The sequence below is a fragment of the Cajanus cajan genome, chromosome 1 (genome assembly GCF_000230855.2).
Source record: "Cajanus cajan strain Asha chromosome 1, NIPB_CcT2T_4, whole genome shotgun sequence".
Classification (NCBI taxonomy): Eukaryota; Viridiplantae; Streptophyta; class Magnoliopsida; order Fabales; family Fabaceae; genus Cajanus; species Cajanus cajan.
The window spans coordinates 16103490-16130283 of NC_138517.1; the positions used below are offsets into that span (position 1 = coordinate 16103490).

The window sequence follows — 26794 nt, forward strand, 5'->3', positions numbered from 1 at the left end:
AGTAGATTATAATATATCATAACTATTATATCGATATTTATTTCATTTTGAAAAAAATAAGTAGATTATAATATATCATTCATCAACCTTTTGATATAGCCTTTTCTCTATCATCCAAAAAGTCAAATATTACATATAAAAAATTGTTTCTAACACTTTCAAAGAGATAAATAAGTGTTGTATTTGTACATGAGAATGAGTTTCCATGAGTCCATTCTAATTTAAATTTGTCGATTTACTTTTTATACGTGCAAAAAATGGCATACAAAAACTTTTTTTTATTACATTAAATTATATTAATTAATTAAGATAAACCTGGACCATTTCTTTGAATTTAAGAGTTGATCCAATCTTTAAAATCTCATGATCTTATACTATCATATTTAAATAAGTTTATCCCTTAATTTTCTTACCAATTTTACACATATCCATGGGACTTGCGTATAAATTGCGAATAAGCTACCTTAATATCAGTATTATCACACATCTTAGAAAAAAAATTATCTAAAATATTTGTTTAATATTTCAGGTTGCAGATCTTTACTTATTACATCCATGATATCAAAACCTGCTATTACTTTCCAAGTCACTTTCAATTTACGAGGCAGAGTGATAAACCCTACCGATCGATAACCCAACCAATTTGATGATAACAGCATCTTGCCTAGAGTCCTTGATTAACATCTACTGAGCTTAATTAACTTACAGAGGTAACAATGATGAAATTACACTAAAAAAAATAATCAAAAATTAGCAGTCATAGAACGATGACTATAAATTAAAGAGAATTCAAATAATTGTTTAACCACCAACCGTCCAGCTATCTAGAATAATAAATTAATAACAGCACAGGACCATCCATAAGTCACATAGACTTGTAAACAAGCATAACAATATTGTGTGAACAAAAAATCAAAGGAGATAAAGATACTAAAATGGTGGATTTTAAGATTCATCTAGTATAAAATATGAAATTTATGTCACTGTATTCTCGTCAGAAAAAAAAAAATTTGATGTAAAAAAAATACGATGGTATTTTTGAATATATAATCAAGTTTTTTATGTTGGACCTCGTGGTATCCCACATAAAAAAACTTGCCTATTTTGACTCCGTCCAAAAAATCCTAACCTCACTCCATCTTTTTGGTGTCGATCTCTACCTCAAGCACACCCTCCTCCACTCCAAACCCTCCGACACCTCGAAATCCCTTATGGCCACCCTCCGTCTCCTCCTCAAAGACCTCCACGACTCCTCTCGCCTCCATTGGGCCCGCCCCGCTTGACTATTCCTCCGCCTACAACCCCAAGCCCAAGGCGGCTCCCAAATTAAGCCTCTGTACTGGCCTCGTTGTTAGCGTTGTTGCTGGAGCCCTCGGCGGCCTCGCTCTCGAAGAGGAACTCAAATACGAAGAGGACAGAATCGTCGAGAGGGTCGAGAATGACGCCGCTCGCAACGATTTCAGCGATTACTGAGTTTGAGGTCTGTAATTCTAAGGGTGTTTTGTGCGCGGAGAGGGCCAGGAGGACAGCCTCGAAGTCGACCTGGGACTTCCGATCGGCGATGCAGGAGAGGTAGACATTGCCAATAACGAGGAGGATGGAAATGATTTTACGTCGGCCATGGTAGATGCGACGTAAATTTACATCTCTCGTATTTATATCAGACTTATTTACAACATAAAAACTTCAAAATAATTGACGTAAAATACCTATTTTACATTAGTGATAGAGTCTAGGAAGACAAGACATGATACCGATTTAATGTTGTGATGTCATGCAAGCTTGAATTACAAAATCAGGTTTGATGGTAACTGCATCACGTGATGGTAACTGCATCACGTGCAAAATCAATATTATTTTTTTTCACTAGCAAAAATTGAAGCACCATATGTACCAGCAACCTAACCTTACATAAAGTATAAAATCAAAATGAAAACCAGACCCATACCATCTAGGATCCCCTAACCAAAATGTAAAACAGCAAATCGTGTAAAAGGTTCCAACCCCACATGATAACAGACAAAATAATAACAAATAATAACACAGAAACCATCCTCTGGCTCCTGCAAGACATAAACTTTGGTAGCAGCTCCAACCTTATAACATTGTAGCCTTATAACACTCATTATTTCTCTCTTCCTATCACATCATATCATCCGGCATAATCACTTTGATATATAAAGTACTTTGGCCATTGGAGAGTTTTGAAGCAAGTACTCCACCACCGTGCTTACTTCCTCATAAGATATGTCTGAATATAAATTCTTCACTTTCAATGTCTCCAATCTAGCAAATCTCGGAGGTTGAGGCCCCATTGAAATGAGATTTGACAGATGATCTACACAGTTAGAGTGCATTAGTCAGATATATATATATATATATATATATATATATATATATATATAATTTAAATGGATAGTTTGAATTGCAAGACTGAGAACAAACAAAAATAAAGGTGAAAACAAGGTAAAGTAACTTACATATATTAATTGAAAAGAATTGGGATAAAATGTTAATATCTTTACATTGGAAAGCACTTGCAGCCATTTCATGATGAATGGATTTGTACCATTAACATCCATATTCACATTAATATTTACTTCTCCAGGAGAAGGAAGATTGCATGTGGAGAGGAGTTCATTATGATCAGAACCCTGAAAGTTAAAGAAGAAACACTAGGAATAGAAAGCACAATTTGCGAAGCTTGTTGTCTAATTATAGTCAAACTGAAAAGAGTAGAATTAGATATGCATAGGACTTGTGCATCATCATGCAATGCACAATATTGAAGTTTCAAATTGTGTAGCACGTGACACATTGAAAAGGGCTCAGCAGAATGATTGTCGCTTGCAGTAAACGTGACACGATGAAGATGCAAGCTTTTAATTGAAGGCAAGTGAAGAGTATTTGGAAGTACTACACGTAAAGGCTGCATGAAACGGTTAATACTAATAGAAAGAGATGTCAAAGAGTGAGAGGAAAAGAGTAAAGGGATGTAGTCAGAAGTGGATCCAAAGCATGAAAGTATACGAATTTTCAAATGTTGGATATTGTGTAACAAAGCATATTTAACGAGCTTGCCTAGGCAACGAGTGTCGGTCCAAAAATGAATAGAAAGATTGTGAAGGGAATAAGAGTGATCGCGAGTGTTGAGAATCCAAGAAGCAAAGTTTTCGAAACTTTTAACGGGAGAGAATGTGAATTTGAGATTGGTGAGTCGCTTGCAAAGGTTCTTCCATCGTTTGGATAAGAGACAAGTTTGAACAGCTTGCTTTGGTTCCATCAAATCCATCATGTGGAGTAGAACTGTGTCAGGCAACTCACTGATCATGTCCATGTTTTTCTCTTTCACAGGTTTTCCAAAACACAAGAGACAGTGAGTTTACTGTGTGGGCGAATCCGCTAGAGGTTTTCCAAAACCCTCCCCTCCTTTTCTGTTTCTTATTATAATCTATCCATATAAGGAAGGACTATTTTATGTGAAGAATAATTTTAGATATGATTCTTCGAAAATATTTTTAATTTTTTTTTATTTTATATTTAATTTGATTTTTATTTATTAATTGAATTTCATTATTTTAAAATAAAATTGTTAATAAAAAAATAATTTTATTTATCATAAATTTAAAATATATTTTATATATTTAAATTATTTATTTATTTATTCAAATATAGTATTTACATATGTATAATTTATTTTAAATTTTATTTATATAATAAATATTTGACTTATATATTATACAAGCTAAAATATTAATTAAAGTTATTAAAAAATTTATTAAATTTTTATTTTAAAGAAATATTGTTATATATTTATTATTTTTACTTTTTTTAAATGATTTGTTTCAAAAAAAAGAAATCAAAAGATATTGGTTAGAGTGGACCGTCGATTATTGTCTAAAAGAGTACAAAATTTTATTTTGTAAAATAATTAAAGAATCCAAGAGTATATTTGAAAGGAAAAAAGGATGTTAATATTATCTTAAAATATGAAAATAACAAATAAGAAGGGGAAAAAAAAAAATTCCAAAATGTGACCCTTAAAAAGAAACAGAGGATGAGTAAATCAAAACCACCCTTTATCAATGGAGGACTTCATATCTTTCTAGTCATTAACGCTAAAGTTTGTTAAATTTTCAAATTTTGTTATTATAATTGTTTTATTGATAAGAATTAATTTTTAATTGATTTATTTATTTGAATTCAAATTTAATAATTTGAAACTGGATAAAAAAAATTAATAATTTGAAATACAAATTTAATGTGATTATATAAAATAAAATTGGATCACGATTTTCTAACGAAATATGTCCATTTTAATATCGTGAATAACTAAATTATAAAAGAAAACAAATATGAAATTTAAATAAATTTTATAATATATATTTTAAAATTAAAAATAGTTATATTATTCATTATATAAAGGGATACTCCTTTTACTAATTGCCTTAGTTTCTATTTTGATATAGATCTTTTGTCTTTTTTTAATTTTATCAACAAATTTAAAATATTTATCGTTTTTAAGTACCAAAATTTCACTAATTGCATAGCGGTTTTTTTAGATTACTTTTTTAGAATAAGTTATACTCGCATCCCTTGTATCTTTTTAAGATTGCATCCAATATTTCTTTATAATTTAGACTTATAATAAAATTCCTTAAAAATTGATTAAATGTTATACCAACCTCTCTTAATTCCAAAGATGAGTGTCACATGACTTTTAATAAAAATTTCTCCCTTAAATGTCCTCATCTTCTCCAACTTATCACCATCCACCTCCTTAACCACACTATCCTCACCCACACCCACATCCACATCCCCACGCGCCTTCCCTTTGCCAACACCTTAATGAAAATCTTTTTTTTAGTAATAAGTAAATTGTGTTTCTTTTTATAAGCAAGAAATCGCATAAAAAATGTCTGGAGAAATTTTGATTTTTATCCTTCATATGTTGTGTTGTACACTTCTGTAGAATTTAGTTCACTGAATAGACAAAATTTTCTGTAAGGAATGCAATAACAATTGCTAAATTTCTTATTTTGAGTTTTTTAGTGGTTCAATTCTTATGTGTGGAAGTTATTGGAGTTCCTGTTGATCCGCTTGCATTTTCTATTTATACTTCTATACTTTATATAGGAAATTGTCACGGTAACTTCAAAGATCAAGGAGTTTCAATACATTTTTTTATGTAAACTCATAAAAAATTAAAAAAATTTAATTTAATTATAAAATAAATAATTCAAATTATATTTATAAAATGGAAAGTAAGATAAGATTATAAAATTTCAATAATGTTAATTATAAAAGATTAAAAAAGAAAAGAATTAATAAATAGTAGAAATAAAAAATTATTAAAATTAAAATTTAAAAATTTAAAAATTTTAAGTGAAAAGACAAAAATATACTTAAAAAAATTATTAAAATTAAACTACGTAAATATATAATAATATTATTACAAATAAAATTAGAATATATAAAATAAAAATAAAATAGATAAATAATTTAAAAATTGAAAGAATTAAATATCATAAATATTATTTAAATAAATTATTTAAAATATAAAATAAAATTGTAATTACAACTGTACCGGTACCCTCTCAAATAACATGGATACCATAGAATTTCTCCTTTATATAAAGGATATCAAATTTTGGTTTTTACTTTTATTTAGACTTATTTTTCTTTAACTTATTTATCTATATTCGATTTTTATTTTTACACCTATTTGTCGTTTTAAGCCAAAAATATTTTTAATAATTACAAATTATATTTTTTCACTAAATAAAATCATCATTGTTATTGTAAATTTTGTTATTTTTATTTTTTTAAAAATAAATATGTAGAAACACATAATTCTTCTTTACCTCTTCTATACTTATTACGTAACTAGTATTTTAGCTTGTACATTATTATATATAATATAATTAAAAATTATATTATATATATAGGTATATCTCCCTTTGGTCTTCATATTTTTTTTTAAAATATTTATACTCCTTTATTTTATATTAATACGATTAAATTTTACTTTTAGTCTTTTTATTTTTATCGATTTGCAATTTTGGTCCTTCTATTTTTAAATAGAGACATTTAATCCCTCTATTTTAAAAAATACAGAATGTTGGTCCTACTTAAGTGTTATGATCTATCACTACTTAAGTGACTTGATATTTGCGTGACATATATGATTAAAAATTTCAAAGTAACATACTAAAGATTTTTGTTTGTATATACTTTAATGAGTAATTGGTATTTATTTTATTAATAAATTTTATTTACATTATTTTTTATTTTTTTATAATTAAATGACATGTTATTAAATATCACACCACTTAAGTATGAATAAATATTAAAGTATAGCAGTTAATATATGTCAATTTTATGGGAGACTAAAATTTTATATTTTTAAAATTAGAGAGACTAAATATCTATTTTAAAATAGAGGGACCAAAATTGCAGATTGACAAAAAAAATAAAGAAACCAAAAATACAATTTAGCCTATTAAATTTTCCCAACATCATATCTTACGAGTAAAATAACAAGAAAATAAATATGTAAACAAAAAATTAATTGTCCACTAATAATAGCTACCTACTTATTTTGGTTTTCACTTTTCTTTAAGACTCATTTATCTATTTATTTTGGTTTTCACTTCTTAAGACTTACTAAGAAAAGATTCGTAGCTTTTATGTCCTCCATTATATACACTAATGGACGTGGAATTTGAGTATTTTTTTTTTAATATAGATGCACCTTCTCACACTCAAAATTATTGGACTTGATGCGTACAACGATGAATGACCATTATAATAACTCTGATAACATATTAAAATAGTTGGTTATGAGTTTAACTCAATTCTACAAAATCAGTTTGTAAGGTGAAGATTGTCCTCTACTTACGTCCTTTTTAATTTTCTTATTTTTAATTAATGTGAGACTTGAGTTTTTCTAATAAAATAAATTAAAAGTTACCTTTTAATAACTAAATTTTGATATAGTGGTCATATATTGTCTCTTTCTTTCTTTTATATTTTATACTCTATACTATATTAACAATGATTGAGGAATATGATAGTAATAATACATAATAATTTTATTTGTGATCCTTTAATATGATTAATTTATTTTAATATGAAATTTTAATATAATTTATTTATTTTAATATGAAACTTGTAATAAGTTGTTATCATATAAATAAGATTTCTTACTTGAATTAACTTTAAGGTTTATAATTTAAAAATTAGTTTTCAAAGAAATGATTTTCTATACATTAGTTTTTGTAGAAACTAAATTTAGATTTTGAAAACGCATTATTTTTATTATTTTTTTTAGAAGTGCTTTTTGACTTTTTTTTTCAGATAAACTCTAACCAAATGTTTGGATAAGTGGTAAAAAGTTGTTTCACTGTGATCGTGAAAATGAATTCGATTTCTCACAATCGTACCATCACTCCAAACTCACTATTAAGTTTCCTAATGTCCTTCGTTTGCTCGGAAGAGTAAACCTACCTTCCATTTCAAACCAAGTTTTTATAAATTAAAAATCAAAATTTTCATATGTAAGTAATTGTTCCAACCTGAATATTTTTTTTTCACTGTTAGGGGTTGATGTATATGGAGTATCGTCTATTTTAATATTTGTGTTATTGTGTTATCTTAAAAAAAATTGTATTTTAAGATAAAGTTATAACGATTCACAAATGTTAAAACAAAGATACAAAAGACTTAAAGTTGAAACAATAACTTTACATCAGTTCTAATTAAATTTCATAGTTAGAATGTGTGATATACTTGAAAAAATTAAATTATTTCAATAATTAATTACATGTATAACTGATTATAATCAAAATGAACTCCAGGTATTATCTTAAACATACATCTAATTTTGCAAATAATTTTTTTAAAAGTATTATAATGTTGGAAAATAATATTTCCCATACATACTCTTATCATTATTTTAATTTTTCTGGGGAATTAACTCCAGGGAATTAAAACTTATTATACGACAAATAGTCAAATAGCTAGAGTGCTGAGTCAAAGGATTTGTGGTGCTGGCAAAAAAAAAAAATTGCTTAACTAAATTTTTGTTTAAGCATTCAACATTTACATGACATCATTAGTTGTATCTGGAATGTTTTTTTCAGCCTCTAACTTTTTGTCTCATTCAAGTCTGGATATCTCCACCATCATTTAGCTTGTAGGCTCTAAACTTTTTTCTGTTTACATCTTTCACCCAAAAAAAAAAAAAAAAATCATTCTGGCAATCAAATCAATTTTTGTTGTTTGCATTGTATAGTTCATAAAAAAAAAAAAAAAAACCATTCCTGCAATCAAAATATAATTTTCATTTGCAGATAACTTTCTTTAGTGGTTTTGTTAATCAATCTTTATAATTTACTTTAAGAAAAAAATTAAAAAAAAGACATTTAATACATCGAAAACACACAAAAAAATACATATTATTAACAAAAACTCTACTTTTTTAATACTTAAAATAATTCTTTTAAGGGAAGGTGTTAATAGAATAATTTTTTAAGATTAAATAAATTTTGGTTCCATTAAAATTTTAGATTTATAGTTTTAATCTATATCAATATATAAAAATAATTCAATACTTTTGTGTACATAGTTAAAATATATTTTTATCTTTTATTTATTTTGGTAATCACTCATTTTTTTAGAGTAGAATAATTCAATAATTTTATTTTGTTCATTTAAATAAAAAACTATTATTTGTTTAAAACAATTTTTTTTTACAATTTAGTAACTTTCATGTACAATATTTACGAGGCATAAAGTGTCTTTATTTTGTTAGTCTTTATTAAAAAAAAATATATTCATTTTTAAGTTCATCGTTTATTTGTAGTCATTAATATTGGTCCTTGGAGATATCCAAAGAATAAAAATACAGCCTCACAAGAAATCATATCTAGACAATGCCTAAAAATAAAGGAGAAACTAAAATGGGTAATTAAAAAAACAAACTAAAATTTTGTAGGAATCAAAAACTTATTCAACCCATTTTTTAAATATATTTTATATTTCAAGAGTGACATTTCTATATTCCATTTGAAATGCTGTTCTTTTCTTATAATCAACATATTCATAGAATCTTTAAGGTTTTAGATACTGGCCGCTTGAGCCGAATGCTATTTGTATCTATCTTCTATCTTCTTCCTCATTGTCATGATGTCTGTACACAAGAAGCACTCATGACCAGTTCTCTTGAAAAATCAAGCCACCCAATAAATATGGATACATTTTGAACGCACTCCCCAACATTGGTACACTTCATCTATCCAATCACACCATGATATTCGGAGAAGATGAACACCCTTGTTGTGAGTTTAGTTTCTGGTTGTTTCTGATTATATGTCTGGTGCTTGTGTCACTGGCAGGCATTGCATCAGGTCTAGCTCTAGGACTACTGTCCTTCAGCCAAGTTGATCTTGAGGTCCTCATTAAGGCTGGTCTTCCAAAAGACAGAAAGCATGCAGGTTTACAATCTATATGTCAATACAGTCTGCACTTTTTAAGCTATACAGCATAGTTGGTATGAGAAAATAGGTGCTGTAAGTAATGATACTGTAAAGTAGTTTTACATATCATCCAATCACAAGCCATCATTTTTGACAAGTTGTTTACTTTTGTAAAAAATAAGTAAAAAGTTGAGTCATACCAACGATATATATGATGATTGCTCTTCATATGGATGACCATTAAACTCAATTGGTATTGGAAAAAATCTAAGTTCTATAAGAATATATAAGTAGAATAAGTAGAAGAAAACTCATATCTTATAAGTTGGTTGAATTAGGTTCAATATCTATTTAAAAAGAGCCACCCACAGTCTATAGACTAGTTATTCTAAGAATTGGCATTAATAATATCTAACTTTATCTGCAGAAAGGATTCAACCTTTTGTAAAGAAAGGACATTTTGTCCTATGTACCCTTCTCCTAGGAAAATCACTTGCCATGGAGGTATGTTGTATATAGCAACCACCTATTCAGTAAGTTAATATGGTTAAAGAATCACATATACTAGATGTTGAAGTAATTATACAAGGCCCTGAAATGGTTTTTGCTTTCTTTCTCCAAAAATGTTCCTTTAGGCAATTACCTTTTAATTTGAATTGCTGAGAAAGCAGAAACTCACACTACTTATTTGATAAAACATTGTTTAGCTGTTAAATGAAGGTACAATATATGATTTTTATTAATAAATCACTGAGAAAGAGTGTATTTAATTGTTTTTGTTCAAGGCACTGCCCCTTTTTATGGATGCAATCCTCCCATCTTGGTTTACTATTCTCATGTCAGCACCCTTGGTGACCGTGTTTGCAGAGGTAATGTTTGTTTTGAAAGATGCACTCCCACAATGATGAAATGAGGCATGCTTTTCTTAAATTAACTCTCTTCACATTTGTCATTTTAGATTTTACCTCAAGCTGTGTGCTCTAGATATGGACTAACTTTAGGAGCAAAAATGGCTCCTATTGTTCAACTGCTTCTGCTATTCTTTTTCCCTATAACCTATCCTGCTAGTAAGGTAAATTATATGTTATGTGTGTCTATATTTATTCTGTATTTATCAATGTCACTGTCATTTATTGCATTTGTATTTGATGATTCATTTCCCCAAAATCAGAAACCACATAAACAACTTCATTCTGCTACCCATGGTTATATACACATAATGGAAAACTAGAAAAAGATTGAATTATAGATTTAGAACCTGTTTAGGTAGATTTCTCTATAAGAACTTCTAAGAAAGTAAAATAAAAAAGAAAAATGAAATAAGTTTCTTTATAAGTTAAATTAGTTTATACATAAGTTAATTTATAAAAATTTTCTCATATTAGTTTCTTTAAAATCTTATTTTTAATTTATACATAAATTAATTTTAGCTTATGAAGAAACTTGTTTAATTATTTTAATTTTTCCTTCTTATTTTTCTCTTCTATAAGTACTTTTAGAGAAACTTATTCAAACATACTCTTAACTTGTTTATTTCATTTTTTTGAAGGTAAACTTCATGAGTACATCAAATTGTGATTTTGTAAAAGGCATCTTTTGAGAGGATTTAATTAATATCTCTAAGTATCTATCTATTTTGGCAGGTGCTGGATTGGGCTCTAGGGAAAGAGCATTCAGTTCTTCTCAGAAGGTCAGAGTTGAAGACATTTGTGGACTTACATGCAAATGAGGTTTCATCCTAATATCTTCTCTCTGAACTAACTTGATCATAAGTGTGAAATTAATGGCTAAATATCCATATGCAGGCAGGGAAGGGTGGAGAATTGTCACATCATGAAACTTCTATAATCACAGGTGCTATGGATTTGACTCAGAAGACAGCTAAAGATGCCATGACACCCATATCTGAAACTTTCTCTCTCGATATAAATTCAAAACTTGACATGTAATATAATATTGTCATAACTCAACTTTGAAATCATATATATAAATATTTTTCTCCCAATCTCTCATGTATAAATCCAGTTCACCTTTGTCGATCATCAGGCATACAATGACACAAATAATGAGCAAAGGTCACAGTCGAATACCTATACATTCTGGACACCCAAGAAATATTATTGGCCTCATATTGGTAAGCAATTGAAGAAGCACATATGAAAAATAGAAATGTATTCAAGTATTTTCTGCAATAAATCTTGAATATATAACTAGGGGAGTATGTATTGTCATTATGAACATTCCAATTGATGAAGGTTAAAAAGAAAGTTTGCATTTGACATTTGAGAAAATGTAGTTACTTGCAGTACCTTAGCTTATGTTTCTCAACATTGCTTAATGATACTCTGTATTCATATGGTATTACTATGAATTCTTTTGCAAAGGTTAAAAATTTGATGTTTTGCCGCCCAGAAGATGAGACACCAATAAAGAATTTGATTATTAGGAAAATTCCAAGGTAATAGAACTAACTTGACAGGAATTTTATGCCATCAGATATTGTGTCTGACTGGATACAAGTTTAAAAGAACTTTTGATAGTTATTTTTTTTTTCAATAAATTTTTTTTAGAAGTACTTCTAACTTGTATCTAAAAAGACTTATACTCTTATTTCCATATATATTGATGTTTAAGATTAATGTACATAAATTAAGGAGTATTTAATGGATGCAAAATATTAATGTATCCGGACTAAAATGTGTATTTAATGTCACTTTACATCTGATAAATTACTTTTGTAGCAATGGAAAAACTATAATATGTTTTCCCTCCAAAAAAAAAAAAAGAAGGCTAAAGCATTAATAGATATGGAAGGGAGGTTGTATTACAAATGATTACAGTAGTCACTACTATGCTAACTACATGATATTGCTTATTTAATAATTGTGTGACAGGGTTTATGAAAGTTGGCCACTATATGAAATATTGAATCAATTCCAGAAGGGTCACAGCCATATGGCTATTGTCTTGGAATCCAACAAAGACACAGAGAGCACTACAGTTCATGCTGTCGGTGCACCTACCTTTTTGAATATAATTACTCATAAAAAATCAAACCCAGCTCAAGTTGCTGGAGGTAAAATCTTACAGAATTTAGCCATGGTATCAAATCAAAGCACTTTATTTAAGATGAATAGCAAAACAAAAGTAGAAAAAATTTAGTTTCTTGGAAGAGGATAAATCACTTATGTTACTCAATCTGGGATCTGCAGAATCTGATTCATCCTTTGTCCTGGAAATAAGTCAGAGAAGTTCAGTTCATGAATCTGGTTTAAACTCTAGCGACGCGGAATTTCATAGTCCAACATTAAAAAATATGATGGAACTAGAAAGTGAAGCAGTGGAACAAGAAAATGGAGATTTCTCACAAGAACAAGTAGAGTCTCTTCCGGATGTTATAGATGAGGAAGTTATTGGCATCATCACAATGGAAGATGTCATGGAGGAACTGTTACAGGTTAGAATGGTGGTTTATCATTTATGCAATAACTTTGTTTTTCTAATCTTATGTCAATAGGGCAGAATACTTCATATTCCTATTTGTGAAAACCATATAACATTTCTTTCTTTTAGTGATGATAACACACATGGTTATGTTACTTTAGGAGAAATATGGGAAGCTGGGTTAAGATTACTTCTATTAAGACCTTAATCTCATTACTAACAAGATGTAACACAGTTAGTAGATAGCTAGTTCCTTAAATATGTGATAAGAGTTTGATTCTTTGGTCGTGAGTATGAAACAAACTTGTTTAGAGACATAACTCATTTCAGTGATTTTTAGTCTTGAATGGAGTTAATATCTGACTATCGGTTGGAGAATATCTTTGATGAAAATAACAAAAAAACCTTATTCAGGTTTAATATTTTGAATGTTTGAACGACCAACTAATTTAGTTGACCCTTAGGAGTTTAGTGAAATGTTTCATCATTTTTTGAAATATCAAGCTTCTGGTGTTTTCCATTATTGACACCACTAGAACTCATCTTTTTTCCATGCTGATTGCAATCTATTTTTTCCTTTTCAAGGGAGACATACTGGATGAAACTGATGAATATGTTCATGTTCAAAAGAAGTGAGTAAATTTACCTTGAATTTCAAATAGCTACCTTGTCCATTTCACTTTACCCTCAATAAATTGATAGCAATTAACGAATTCCATGCTTCAATTTTTCTTATTTTCAGCATTAGAATTAACCTGCTGCAATCACTAAGGTCACAATCAAGATCATCAAGGAGGGCTTCTGGTTCTGGTCATCGTTAAAGAACTTTCTAACTATTTATTTGGTTACAACATCATGATTTTGATTTTCTAGGTATCAACAGAATATAATTCAAATACGTTAACAGTGAAAATATCTTGAATATTCTCAATCATTCATGAATTGTCGTATAAAATTGTTTATTTTTATAATAATTACTATAAAAGTAATTTAATGTAAAAAGTATTTAAACTTACAATATATGACTCGTATAAATGACTGCAAATAGTATATTTTTTTGTTGAGTTCCAAAGAATTATTATTATTATTATTATTATTTATTTAAATATTGTTATTTTTTATTATTTTTGTTTTTGACTCTTTTTAAAGTTAAATATATGAAAAAAAATCTTAAATTTTTATTGTATGTAAAAAATTCACGAAATTTTACAAAGTCTCGCAAAATTCATTAAAATTTCGACTTAAAAATCTTGCAAAATTTTGATTAAAATCTTGTAAAATTTTGTAGTCTTAAAAGTGATGAAAATCTTATAAAATTTTTTAAAATTTGTAGAATTTTTTTTTAAATAAAAAAATTCTTTAAAATTTTAATTCAATATATCCCCTAAGTTTCAAGTAACAGTTAGACATAAGAAATTTATGAGTCACAGAACAATGACTATAAAATGCAGAGAATATATTCAAATAATAAATTAGAAAACAAAGGGCCGTCCATAAGTCACAGAGACTTGTAAGCAAGCATAACAATATTGGGTATAAAAAATCAAAGAAGTTAAAGATACTAAAACGGTGGATTTTAGATTCATAGAGTCCATGTTCGTCAATTAACGGTTCAATTCACATAGGAAATTAAAATTGCATAAATTTAAAATTCAGTAAATTAGAATTGCGTAATTAAAAAAAGAATAAAAATTACAACTAGGAAATCATAGAATAAATTTAAAATTCAGTAAATTAAAATTGCGTAATTAAAAAAAGAATAAAAAATTACAACTAGGAAATCATAGAGGAGTAAAAGAGCAAATCTCGCCTAACAATTTCTTGAATTACATGATAAAAATAAAATAATTACCTATCAAACGAATTATTTCCATTTTCTCCTACCTTCTTCAATTCGACAAATCAATTCATTTTTACCGTAAAAAACAAATAAACTTATTAATTTTAGACCAAATTGGATCAATCAGATTAAAAATTTAATTACTTTTATTTGTGTTTTATCTGAAAAATGTATTAGAGATAAGTTAGCGACTGTCCAAAGTCAGCGTATTCAATGGAAGATTTCTTTGTTCCAAGTTGAATATTTGATACTTGTTTTTTTTGGCCTTCGTAAGTCTAGAATTTTTGGGACCTTGTAAGAATTTGTCTGATAATAAATGTGGTATTTTAATATTCAATCATTGTTATTAATAATTAAATTTTATGTTAGATATGAATTTCAAGACCAAATGTCAAGTTGTTTTCTGAGTAAGGATACGATTGGTCAGTGAAATACTCAACCAAACTCTCTTGATTAGGCTCCCTTGTAAGGGTCCTCTTGTCAAGCCTTATCGATCGACTAAAGGTTAAGAAGATACATTTACCCACTAACCTCAAGTATAAAAGATATAAAGTTTAAATCGGAGTATTCTTTTGGTTTCATGTTGGGAAGGTAGGGCACCATATCTTAGTAATCAATCATGATTATTTATAACTAAATTTTGTGTTAGATATAGATTTTTAGTCATTATTATGCCAAGTTCCTTTGACGGTGTTAGGCTATTCGGCCCAGTGGCCTTCTAGGCAAAATGTTAGGAAGGTAATAGAATCATGAGACATGACAAAAATCTTATTTTTTGTTATTTAGTAAGTTACGAGATAATTTTTTTTTGTCTCGAGTACAAAAGCACTCATTAATACAAACACTACTTCAAGCTTTACTATCGTTGCCCAACATCATCAATAGTGTTGCTTAGCATTGTTGTTGAATTCTACCCTCACCACCATAACTTTATTATTATTATTATCGTTATTATCATTATTAATAATAATATTATTGTTGTTATTACAATTCTTAACATTATCATTCTTATTAGAATAATAATAATAATAATAATAATAATAATTTTTTGTTAATTATGATAATTAATAGTATTACAAAGAATATTGTAATATATTTAATATTATTTTATTTGTTATAGTCTATTATTTATCAAACAATATACAAAAGCAAAAAAATTATTGAATATCTTAAGCATTTTTTCTTATCGTGTGTCTTAATGTGTATGAATTTGAATTGCATCCTAATTATAATTAGATTAATTAGAATAACCCAAACCAAACTATGGGTTTTTATTTAAATATTTTTCTTTAAAAATGTTTCTCTTTAATAAACATAAACACTCTTTTTAATTGTTGGTCTAAACCTATTTTAAAAAAAAAATAGAATGATACCTATGCATTTGCACAGTTACTTTCCATTTTGCAATAACGAAATTCACCACTTCACTTACTATATCACTTATCACACAATACACATTCACACAAAATGCAATAAACATGAACCACAATTGGCATATGCATCTAGTACTAGTCAAATATATATATATATATATATATATATATATATATATATATATATATAATTGTATTGATTTGTTGATTCACATTATGCATGTCACGCAAGACTTTAATGCAATATCTTGTTATCTCTATGCATATTCTCAATGATATGGCAACATCAATCCATTCACAACATTCATCCATTTCATCATCACAAAGTCATGCTCTATTCATCATACTTAATCATATTAATATGTTGTATCCCGAACTCATAAATATAACTCATCTTAAGCAATGAAGGTGATAAAAAGGGAGAAAAAACAAGAAAAGAATAAGAAAAAGAAGTAACAAGGTGTGTCACAATACGCCCATGACTAGCTCGATGTTTCTAAAAGTTCAAGGTTAGGATGTGTCACAATTGCGAGACTCACCAATTACACTCGTAACATTGGTCATGCCCATGACTTACCAGTCATAATCTTGACTCATCAATCACACTTGTGACAAAAATTCGACAGATACAAACTTCGATTATTCAACCTTGTGTTTCATCTCATCACCAAATTTCACAAAAAATGGCCATCAATTGATAGAATCATAGATTAAAAGTCAAAAACCATCTATTAAGTCATAATTACATATTCCCACGTACTCATCTCAATTATCTCATATTGACTCTATACGTTCATTCGTTGGGATTTACAAAGGAATCCATGGACAATCCAAGATTCATAAGATTAATTTGATTCATGAAATTAAACATACATATACATTTTAGACATTAATTAGAGCATTGAAGAATCATATGAAAGAGAAAAAAACATAGCACAAGTCACAAATTGGAATTTTCTCCTTCATACGACGTATACAACAAAAAAGAGATTGAGATCAATCTCACTATCCAATAGTTATCTCACGCCTAGAGTGAGATTAATAATTATCCTTTACCTTGGTGAATACTAGTTGAAGGACGTGGATCTCCAAGGTGATCTCCTATGAGCATTCTTCCAATCTTACTTTTTTTTCATATCACGGGTTTTGCTGATCACCAACTCTTCTTCAAATGTCTTCTTTCATTTCTCCGAGAAGTGTGTGTGGACATGGGTTATCAATCTTGTGATGGCCACAGATCAATCATCTTTGGGTGGAAATTTTCTTGGCATATCTTTCAAGTAATTAATACTACGTGTAAGTTACTTTGCTACGTTTTTGCCTTCTTTGGCGTATTTGGATACAAGCTTACAATGCTTCTGAGAGTTTCTCTATTGAAAAATACACTTGTTTTTGGTGGAAAATCTCTTTAAAATACTTCTAACTTGTATCCAAACAAATTTTTTTTGCCTTATGCTTTATGTTATTTGTAACATTTCAAATGTTTGCTTGTTCTTAATCTTTATGGTTTAAATTCCATTTCAAAATATTCATTTAAGAAAATGTTTCGATATAATTTTGTTAAAGGTAATGATTTTTTTTCTAGTATAAATGTTCTTAAAAGTGCTCATAACTTGTAAATTGTTTCAGTACTGAGGACCACTTTTGAAAAACCCTTAGTAATATAGTGCTAAAAGAATCTATTAGCAATCCTGGCCTAGAACATTCAATAAATGTAACCTCATTCTCTCTAGACTTAACCGCCCTCTATATATAGGTATGAAATTATAAACACAAATCTCACGTTTATAGTTATATTCCGTAGATTGCATGTGCCATATTATTATTGTCATTAATAGGCCCATGATTCCAATATTTATGGTTGTTATCTTAGCCATTCTGAGAATTGTGGGATCTTACTATAGACTGTTAGGATGGGGGAAGTAGGTCACCACACCCAAGGCTAGCTACATGCTTGAGAAACTTTTGGACAAAAAGGAGAATAATTTCGTCACATGTTCGATTGTGTTGATGTTAAGAAAATAACCATTTGAGAGAGGGGTCCAGTCATCCTATGACCGATCCTCCTAGTGATTGCTTGAGAGATCACCTTGGTACATAACAATCCATGTTGGAACACTAAAGCGCATAGTCTATGATCTCATTGGATCAACATTTTGATATTGCACCTTGGGTGGGTCGGAAGGAGATTACTATGGTCTATGTTCTCATTGGATTGACATTTTGATGATACACTTCAAGTCAATCAGAAAGAGACTACTACAGTCTATTCTTGTTAGATCGACATTTTGATGATGCATTTTGGGTCGACTGAAAGGAAACTACTATGATCTAAATTCTTATTGGATCGCAATTTTGATGATGTGATTCGGGTCGATCCTCGGGAGACTACCACAATACAAAGCTCTCTTAGCTCAAGCATGAAGGTGTGAAGAGTCTATGTTGTATCGACATTTGATGATGTGATTTAGGTCGGTCCTTAGGAGATCACCACGATAGAGAGCCCTCTAGGCTCAAGCAAGAATGTGCGAAGAGCCTATAGTGGATCGGTATTTTAATGATGTGATTTGGATCGGTCCTCAAGAGACCACCACGGTATAGAGCCCTCTAGGCTCAAGCATGAAGGTGGGAAGAGTTTATGTTGGAAGGAAACCACCACAATACATAGCCCTCTAGGTTGAACATTGAGGTGCGAAGAGTCTATGTTGGATCAACATCTTGTCGATGTGTCTTGGATTGGTCAACGAGAGACCACCATGGTACATAAACGGACTCTAAATATGTATCCAATTCATTCTAGTTGTGTAGGATATCTCAAATCTCATTTCATTGACATCTCAACCTCCGAGCTTTATTAGATTGGAGTCACTGAAAGTGAACACGGATTCATCTCCAGACGTAGACGGTGAGATAGTAAACACATGTACAGCGGTGAAGTAAACACAGCGGTGAAGTACTTTTCAAAAGTCTCCCATGGCCAAAGTTAATATCATATAAATTTCTGATATCCGTGATTAATTCTTTATGTAGAGAATTTTACAGACGATTATCCTATTTTTGTCTATTTTACGTATAACTTTCTCCTTGTTTAGAGACATTTTATTTGTGTGAGAGAATCGGACTAGGAACTCTATTTTTTTCTTCTTATTATAGGTCAACCATATATCACGTGAAATTATTCCTGAACATTTCATGTTTGGTTTCAGTTCCTTTATTTGAATCAATAAGATTGTCAATTTTCAGGTTACTATTCAGAATTGCCTTGTCCGTTATGAGGAAAAGACCCCTGATTATACTTTTTCTTTTCTATTGTGTTGTAGATCTGTCACAAAGGTTAAATACATTTTTTGTATTTTTGGGCATGCACTTTGGAAAAAATCAGAATTTATTCTGTTAAGAGTATAATCAAGATTAAGCTTCTTTTTTCCCCATACCACCCATACAGTGAATTATATTTTAACTTGGTTGCGAAGACTCATTTCCCATTATTACAGTATGTATGCTCTATATCCTTATTTTTGGGAAATTTAGTTTATAAATGCTTTGTGTTTACTCCTTTTTAACAAGTCTAGTTGCAATAGACATAGACCTCATACACTCTTCATTTTTGTTCAAGTTTTTGTGAGTCAACAAATTCAATTTTATATATGTAATGTTGCTGCATATAGGTTCAAAATCTTGAAAAATTATTTTTTTAAAAGGTCTGGCTGACGCATGAATTTAAATTCCCCTCCTATGTAACATTAAAGATGAAGTTGTTATGATAGTCAAGATAATAATATTCAGGGTGTGTTGTTAATTATTTATTAATTTTAAAAATTCTATATTTGCTAGTCTATATAATATAACAAATAATAAATAAAATGCATGTTATTGTATCTTGAATTCGATGGATATTTTATCAAATCTAAAAGCAGCATTCGAGCAATAGTTGATAATCGATGTAAAGTTAAGGGAGTGTATTGGTTTAGGATTTCGTAGGATTTTAAAAGATTTTTTTTTTAGTAAAAAAATCATTGGTATTCAATCAGGATTTTATGTCACTTAAAAACAATCCAGTGGTATTCAATCTGGATTTTCAAGATTTTTTAAAGAGTCTATTAAAATTCATTGGTATTCATTTGAGATTTTTTACAACTTAAAAATAATCTATTGGTATTCAAAAATATAAGGATTTTAAAGGATTGTTGTGTGTGAGAGATTTTGAAGGACTTTCTAGTGTTATCTATAAATACCAAATTCATAAAACAATCTCATCCAAACCCATCGAATTTTGAAGGATTGTTTAAAGTGACTTTTCAAGTGCTTCAAGAATTTTCAAGTGAGTTTTTTCATCTTTTTTTTTATGCTCCTGTCTTCTCCGATTTTTCTCTGCTAATAATATTGCACTATTGTTCATTGCTCATATATAATATTGTAGTATTGTTCCCATCTCATTCCCCTATGTTGTGAAATTCTGATATGTAAATGATAGTGTCATTGAATTGCTTTATTTTTCTGTTCGTTCTCTTTAATTGACTTGCTCTATTTTATTCTATTTAGTTGAATTTGTTCCTTTATATAACACAAAAAAAATGCTTGAAATTTTAACTTTTAAGTGGTAAATTTTTTTATAACACACGTCAAGAAAAAGAAAAGGTGAAAGATGAAATTGATATCATGATCTCTACAATATATATATATATATATATATATATAAAAGATGAACTTCATTTAGGGTTTTTGTGAGTAGAATGAGATGAAAATGGATCTTAGTTGAGAGAAGAACCCTCTCACCATAAAAACTGTGATCTCTCTCCTTCCCTTGAGTTTGTTACTCTTATCCCTCCTCCTTTTATGACTAAACAATTATTTTATTTTTTATACTATGAATTTTTTTTGTTTTTATATTATGAAATTATGATTTTTTTTTATATTTTAAAAAAAGAAAATTAACATAAGACATTGCAGTATCTATTTTTTTAGGGTTTAGGGTTTATGCCTTCATTAGCTTATTTTTAAAAAAAAGGAAATATTGTTAAAATATTTGTTAGAATAATTTATATGTATAAATATTGTTAAAAAATTATCATATAATATATAACTAAAATTATATATATATATATATATATATATATATATATATATTCTCTATATCTAAATACTTCCGTTTATATAAAAAAAAATTATATATCTAAATATTTTCTCAATATCGAATATATTAATTTTTTATATATAAAAAATTATCTTATGTTCCTATATTTCCATTTTTACATGTTTTTTTTATAATGGCTGAGGTATTTGATCCATTTGAACAGCCAATATATTCGATCTTGCACTTGATTGAATTGATTGCTTTATATTTTGGTTGTGTATGAACACATTTTGAATAGTGGAATTATATTGTTTTGGTGTTATTTTGGTCGTCCTTAATTGAAATATTTTAGCATGTTTTATTTTTCTATTATATTATTATTTTTAGTTATATTGTTTTATGTACAATGTCACATTCGAGCATGTATGAAGGTAGTGACATAGATGAAGAAGCAATGGGTGACAAAGAGATATATGACAAAGAATTTTATGATGCCATGTACGCATGTGTAACGGCAATTCATGCATTAATGCATGTGTTGACTCAATTTATAGTTATGATACGTAATGAACAAATTGAGCGTTCATTAAATCGACAACAAATTACTAACATGGGAAATGACTATATACATCGAGCATTAAACGATGATCCTGCAATATTTCGACAAGTTTATAGGATGTATCTAGATTTATTTTGAAAGTTATGTGCAATTCTTAGAGTGAAAACACCTCTAGAGGATACACGATATATTTGTGTTGAAGAAATGATTGCATCATTCCTACAAATTGTTGGTCAGAATACTCGATATTGTGTAATTCATAACACATTTGGCCGATCACAATTTGCTACAAGTGAAAATTTTCACAAGATTTTGAAGGCTTTGAATACGATAGCACCTACATTGATGGTTAAACCAGGATCAATTGTGCCAGCTAAAATTAGAGAAAGCACAAGGTTCTTCCCTTTCTTCAAGGTATGTACTAATTATTTTACAATAAAAATTATAATTAAATTTGACACTTCTATATTTATATTTTTCATACGATGAAGTGTTATATATGTTAAATTTTAGGATTTCATTGAATCTATTGATGGGACACATATTCCAGCAATAGTGAAGGGCGAGATGTAAGTAATTATCATAATCGTCATGGAAAGATATCACAAAATGTATTAGCTGCTTGTAATTTTGATTTGAAGTTCATGTACATTCTTAGTGGTTGGGAGGGTTTGGCTCATGATTCTAAGCTACTAAATGATGCTATAACAAGGAGGAATACACTTAAAGTGGCTTAAGGTAAATGCTTATTCTATAAATAATAATAATAATAATAATAATTATTATTATTATTATACTAATATTATATATATTGCATATGTAATTAGGTAAATATTTTTTGGTGGATGGTGGATTTCCTAATTGACGACAATTTTTAGCTTCATTTCGAGGTGTAAGATATCATCTACAAGATTTTGCAGGTTAGGGTAATGACCTTGAAAATGAGAAAGAATTGTTCAATCTTCGTCATGCGTCTTTAAAGAATGTAATCGAGAGAATATTTGGTATTTTAAAATCAAGGTTCACAATTTTTAAGTCAGCACCTCCATTTTTATTTAAGACACAAGTAAAACTTGTGTTAGTATGTGCAGCACTACATAACTTTCTACGTAAAGAATATCGTTCTGATGAATTTCCAATTGAAGCGGTGAATGAACCTTCAACATTACCGTTTAATGAAGATCATACTTTTGAACCTATTATTCAAACCCAGGAGCAAGAGCAAGAAGACGCTAATGCTTGGAGGACTAGTATAGCTATGGATATGTGGGTGAATGTTATTTAAGATAATAGAATATTATGGAGAATTATTATTATTATTATTATTTATCTAGATATTGTTATTTTTTTATTATTTTTGTCTTTGACTTGTAGACACCCAATTTCGTTCGGGGGGCACACAAACAAAGAAATGGACCTCCATTATGAAGGGAAGGGGCTTCCGAAGTAGGCAAACAACAAGACAAGACATCAGAAGGCCTAAAGGCCAGGTGGTTTCAGTAGCCCGGAACGAGCCGTTCTGAACCCCGGAACGGGCCGTTCCAATATAAGAACGGGTCGTTCCAACGTAACTGAAATCAACTAAATATTTTGGGTGGAACGGGCCGTTCCAATACCAGAATGGGTCGTTCCAAACCAGGCAAATCTGGAACGGGCCGTTCTGGAAAAGGAAAATTTGTGTTATTTTCTACTCTGGAATGGGCCGTTCCGTTTTCAGAATGGGTCGTTCCAGGGTACGAAATTTACACATAATAATTGGGCCAGAACGGGCCGTTCCGAAACCGGAACAGGCCGTTCTGGCCCATTGCTGATCCCTATAAATTGAAGTCTTGGGCACAGTTCTCCGGGCGGCCAGAGAAATTTCGAATAAGACTCCTTTGAGCACGAAAATTCTCTATCTCTCTCCCTTCTATTATATTTTTTTGAGATTTGTGTCGCATTTCTATATTCTCTCTCCCTCCTATTGTATTTCTTGAGATTTGTGAGGCATACTGTAGTGTGAAAGGTCGCCACAAAGCACCTTTTCCATATTTGAAGATTCAATAAAGCTTGTTCAAGAGGTATTTCATTCAATCTTCTTTTCTTCTTTTTATTCCTCGTTTTTTATTTCCTTTTTATTATAATAAAAGTCATAATGTAGATATTTTAGAGAAATTGCTTAATTTATATTTTAAGCATGTAAATAAATATTATTAAAGGGGATTTAATATTTAATCTATTAATTCTTATTACGTTATCTTCATCATAGGGTACCGATTTAGGGCGTTGTAGGGGTGCTTAATACCTTCCCTACACGTAATTGACCCCCGAACCCAATTTTGGTTATCAAGGCCATTATTGGATCTTTAAAAACCTTTTCTTTTTCCAATATTTTGAGTAAAATATTGGTGGCGACTCCATGAACCTATTTTCAAAACCATTAATTAAGGATTAGTCTGGTGTTCGGGCATTCCTTAATTAATGAGACTTTTAAAAGGATGTCTAAATCATAGGTCGCAAGATCGAAAATTTTCGGGTTGCGACAGATGGCGACTTCGCTGGGGACGTTTTAAGAGGGTCAGGCCCAAATAAATGATCAAGTTAATAAAATAAGAATTATAATTTAAATATTTTTCCTCTTTACCTTGTTTGTTTTCTTTGTTTGGCTTTGATATATGTTTGCTTATTTAAATTCCGCACTTGTTTGAAATAAAATTTGTACACAAACCTATGCACACAACAGTTCCCCCTACACTCGGGGGCATGAGGGTATTAAACATAGGGAGTGGTTGAGGTACGACCGACCCAAGTTTGGCCTTGGAGCCTGCGAGCCTTGTCGAAAATCACACTCAAGGTGATAATCAGTTACTCTAGCTCGAAATACTGCGACAGACCTTAGAGTTTGCCAGGTGACGGCGACAGAGATACTGGGTCCCTATAATGGGGGCACCTTGAGGGCCTTAAAGACCAGTGAGATTAGAACCGTCCTATACAACGCACTTTTCTTGACAGGGACCACAGACCAAGGATTTGATCATGACTGTTCGTGGGTGTACGTTGATTGAACATATGTGTGTGCATTTGTTTGTATTATTTTGTTCTAATAAGATGGATTGGAATTTTAAAATAAACAAACAAATAATAAAAAATAATAATAATAATTTTATACCCTTTTGTACATTCTTAGGTCAGCATTCCATTAACATCATATAGGTAGTTTCCTTTCTGTGAAAAAAAAATCAATAAAAGAAATCACATCTTTACCATGCATCATTCCCCTTTAGATAATAGAAACATGATAAAGATTAGGCAAAAAAAAATGACATGCATTCTAGATTAGCTCATTAATTTCATTCATTTTATTTCATTAGCTAAGGAGGATTAGGTTGCAATACGTATAGAAAGTTAAGAAAAATGAATGCTCTAATGTACGGCAGTATCTGTGCTATAAAGAAAAACCCAAATCAATTTAAAAAAAAAAAATACTATGGTTGGGCCCTTGCTTCGATATGTTTGTTGAAGTAAGTCTTCTTAGAATCTAATATAGATTTTCACTTAATACTGCCGAAATCTATTTGAGCATTCACAAATAAACAAATCAATGAGACTGATATTTATTATTCTCAACTTTCTTTACATTCTGCATTACATTCATCCCTCCTTGTAAAAGAATAAATGAGAATAAAAAGGGAAATTAACCTATGTGCGTTAATCGAAAGTAATGGAGAGTAAGTCATGCATAAAGACTTTAGGGTAAAGAACTCCACAATCATTAAGACGTCAACTCTTACCCCAAAGAGGATAAAGTCGTGTCGTGCAACCGTGAAATCCAAGCGAAATAGGAGAAATGACCATGAATGGATGGATCCACACTCCTAACGAGATGCCAGCTAATAAAGGGAACCTGAGGAGGACGAATCCCTCAAACACTAAGGCAAAGTGAATAGAGCTTTCTCAAAAGGTGATTTCAACAAGAGATAAGCATTGCTTGTTAAGAAGCTACTAGAATGAAAACCCGCAAAGGGCGTTCTAGGCAAAAAAAAAAACAAAAAAACAAAACAAAAAAAGGGCAATGTTTGTTCGAGCTGAAAATCAAGAGACAGCTTAAGTGTTCCTCTTGAGAAGCAAGACTCCATGAAAAGCTCTATCATCACTTCAACTCAAGAAAGTCTCTTGATATGGGTTGACAACACCTTCATGAGAGAAGAAGCCAAAGGACCTCCCTCTACACAAAGTGCCACATCCAAGAAAGTGGAGGATTGGCTCTATAGTCAGATGACCTAGGCCTCTCTAAGGGGCAACCTCCTTCTACTTCTCTGTGTATGAATCACGAACTCGGGGCATGCCCGGGCCTTCGAGCTACATTAAATGGGCACGTGTAGATTAAAAATTCTATTTTAATGCCATACATTTTTCTACTTCGTTTCTCTTCTCCCTCTTATCTACTCTAAGCCTCGTCAACAAACCTTAAATGAACAAGTACATTTGAAATAAGGACGTCATCAGAGACAATAGCTTAATACACAATAAAAAAAAAACACATAAAGATCAATCAAATTGGGCATGACTTGTGGATAAAAGTCCAAATGAAATTAGTGCAAGGGGAATCCCCCTTTAATGAAGGAATGAAAGATGATCACAAATGCTGCAAAAGCCTGGCAGGAAACCCACCAAGGGGGCTGCACAAAAATTAGGGCAAGGTCCGCTAGGAGACCCACAAACAAAAAGGGTAGCTTAGACAAAAGTAAAGATCAAAAGAAAATGTCTGCTAGGGAACGCATCTCAAGTAACCTAGGCAAAAGTTCGGAAAAAGCAGCATCCCGAGCCGAAAACCGAAAGGCGGCTCGATAAGATCATTTAATCAATATGCAATCCCAAGTCATCACTTAACTTTGAAGGAAATAATAAGCTAACGCGAAAAATGATTTCCTCACTTTGAATGTGCTTGTTCATCAGCCTAAACCACTAGCCTACCTCGGCCAGCCATTCTTTTATAAACCATTTTTTGAAAAAAAATCCTTTCTACCAAAACTTTTACAAAATATA

At 29.9% G+C, this 26794-nt stretch overlaps 2 protein-coding genes and 1 pseudogene across 2 annotated transcripts; all 3 read left to right on the plus strand.

The window, feature by feature from the left end:
* The first annotated feature begins 8963 nt into the window (after nucleotides 1–8963).
* Nucleotides 8964–11428, plus strand: LOC109803707 (DUF21 domain-containing protein At1g47330). Its single transcript, XM_083060191.1, has 7 exons — nucleotides 8964–8967; nucleotides 9399–9497; nucleotides 9907–9983; nucleotides 10265–10348; nucleotides 10438–10551; nucleotides 11123–11209; nucleotides 11285–11428. Exons 1-7 carry the CDS (start codon nucleotides 8964–8966, stop codon nucleotides 11426–11428), a joined length of 609 nt encoding a protein of 202 aa, XP_082916317.1.
* An 867-nt stretch (nucleotides 11429–12295) lies between these two features.
* LOC114916169 (uncharacterized) lies at nucleotides 12296–13909 on the plus strand. The gene is made up of 4 exons (XM_029272311.2): nucleotides 12296–12555; nucleotides 12692–12936; nucleotides 13509–13555; nucleotides 13666–13909. Exons 1-4 carry the CDS (start codon nucleotides 12435–12437, stop codon nucleotides 13742–13744), a joined length of 492 nt encoding a protein of 163 aa, XP_029128144.2. The 5' UTR covers nucleotides 12296–12434; the 3' UTR covers nucleotides 13745–13909.
* A 7722-nt stretch (nucleotides 13910–21631) lies between these two features.
* Nucleotides 21632–23054, plus strand: LOC145949630 (uncharacterized; annotated as a pseudogene).
* Nucleotides 23055–26794: the final 3740 nt, after the last annotated feature.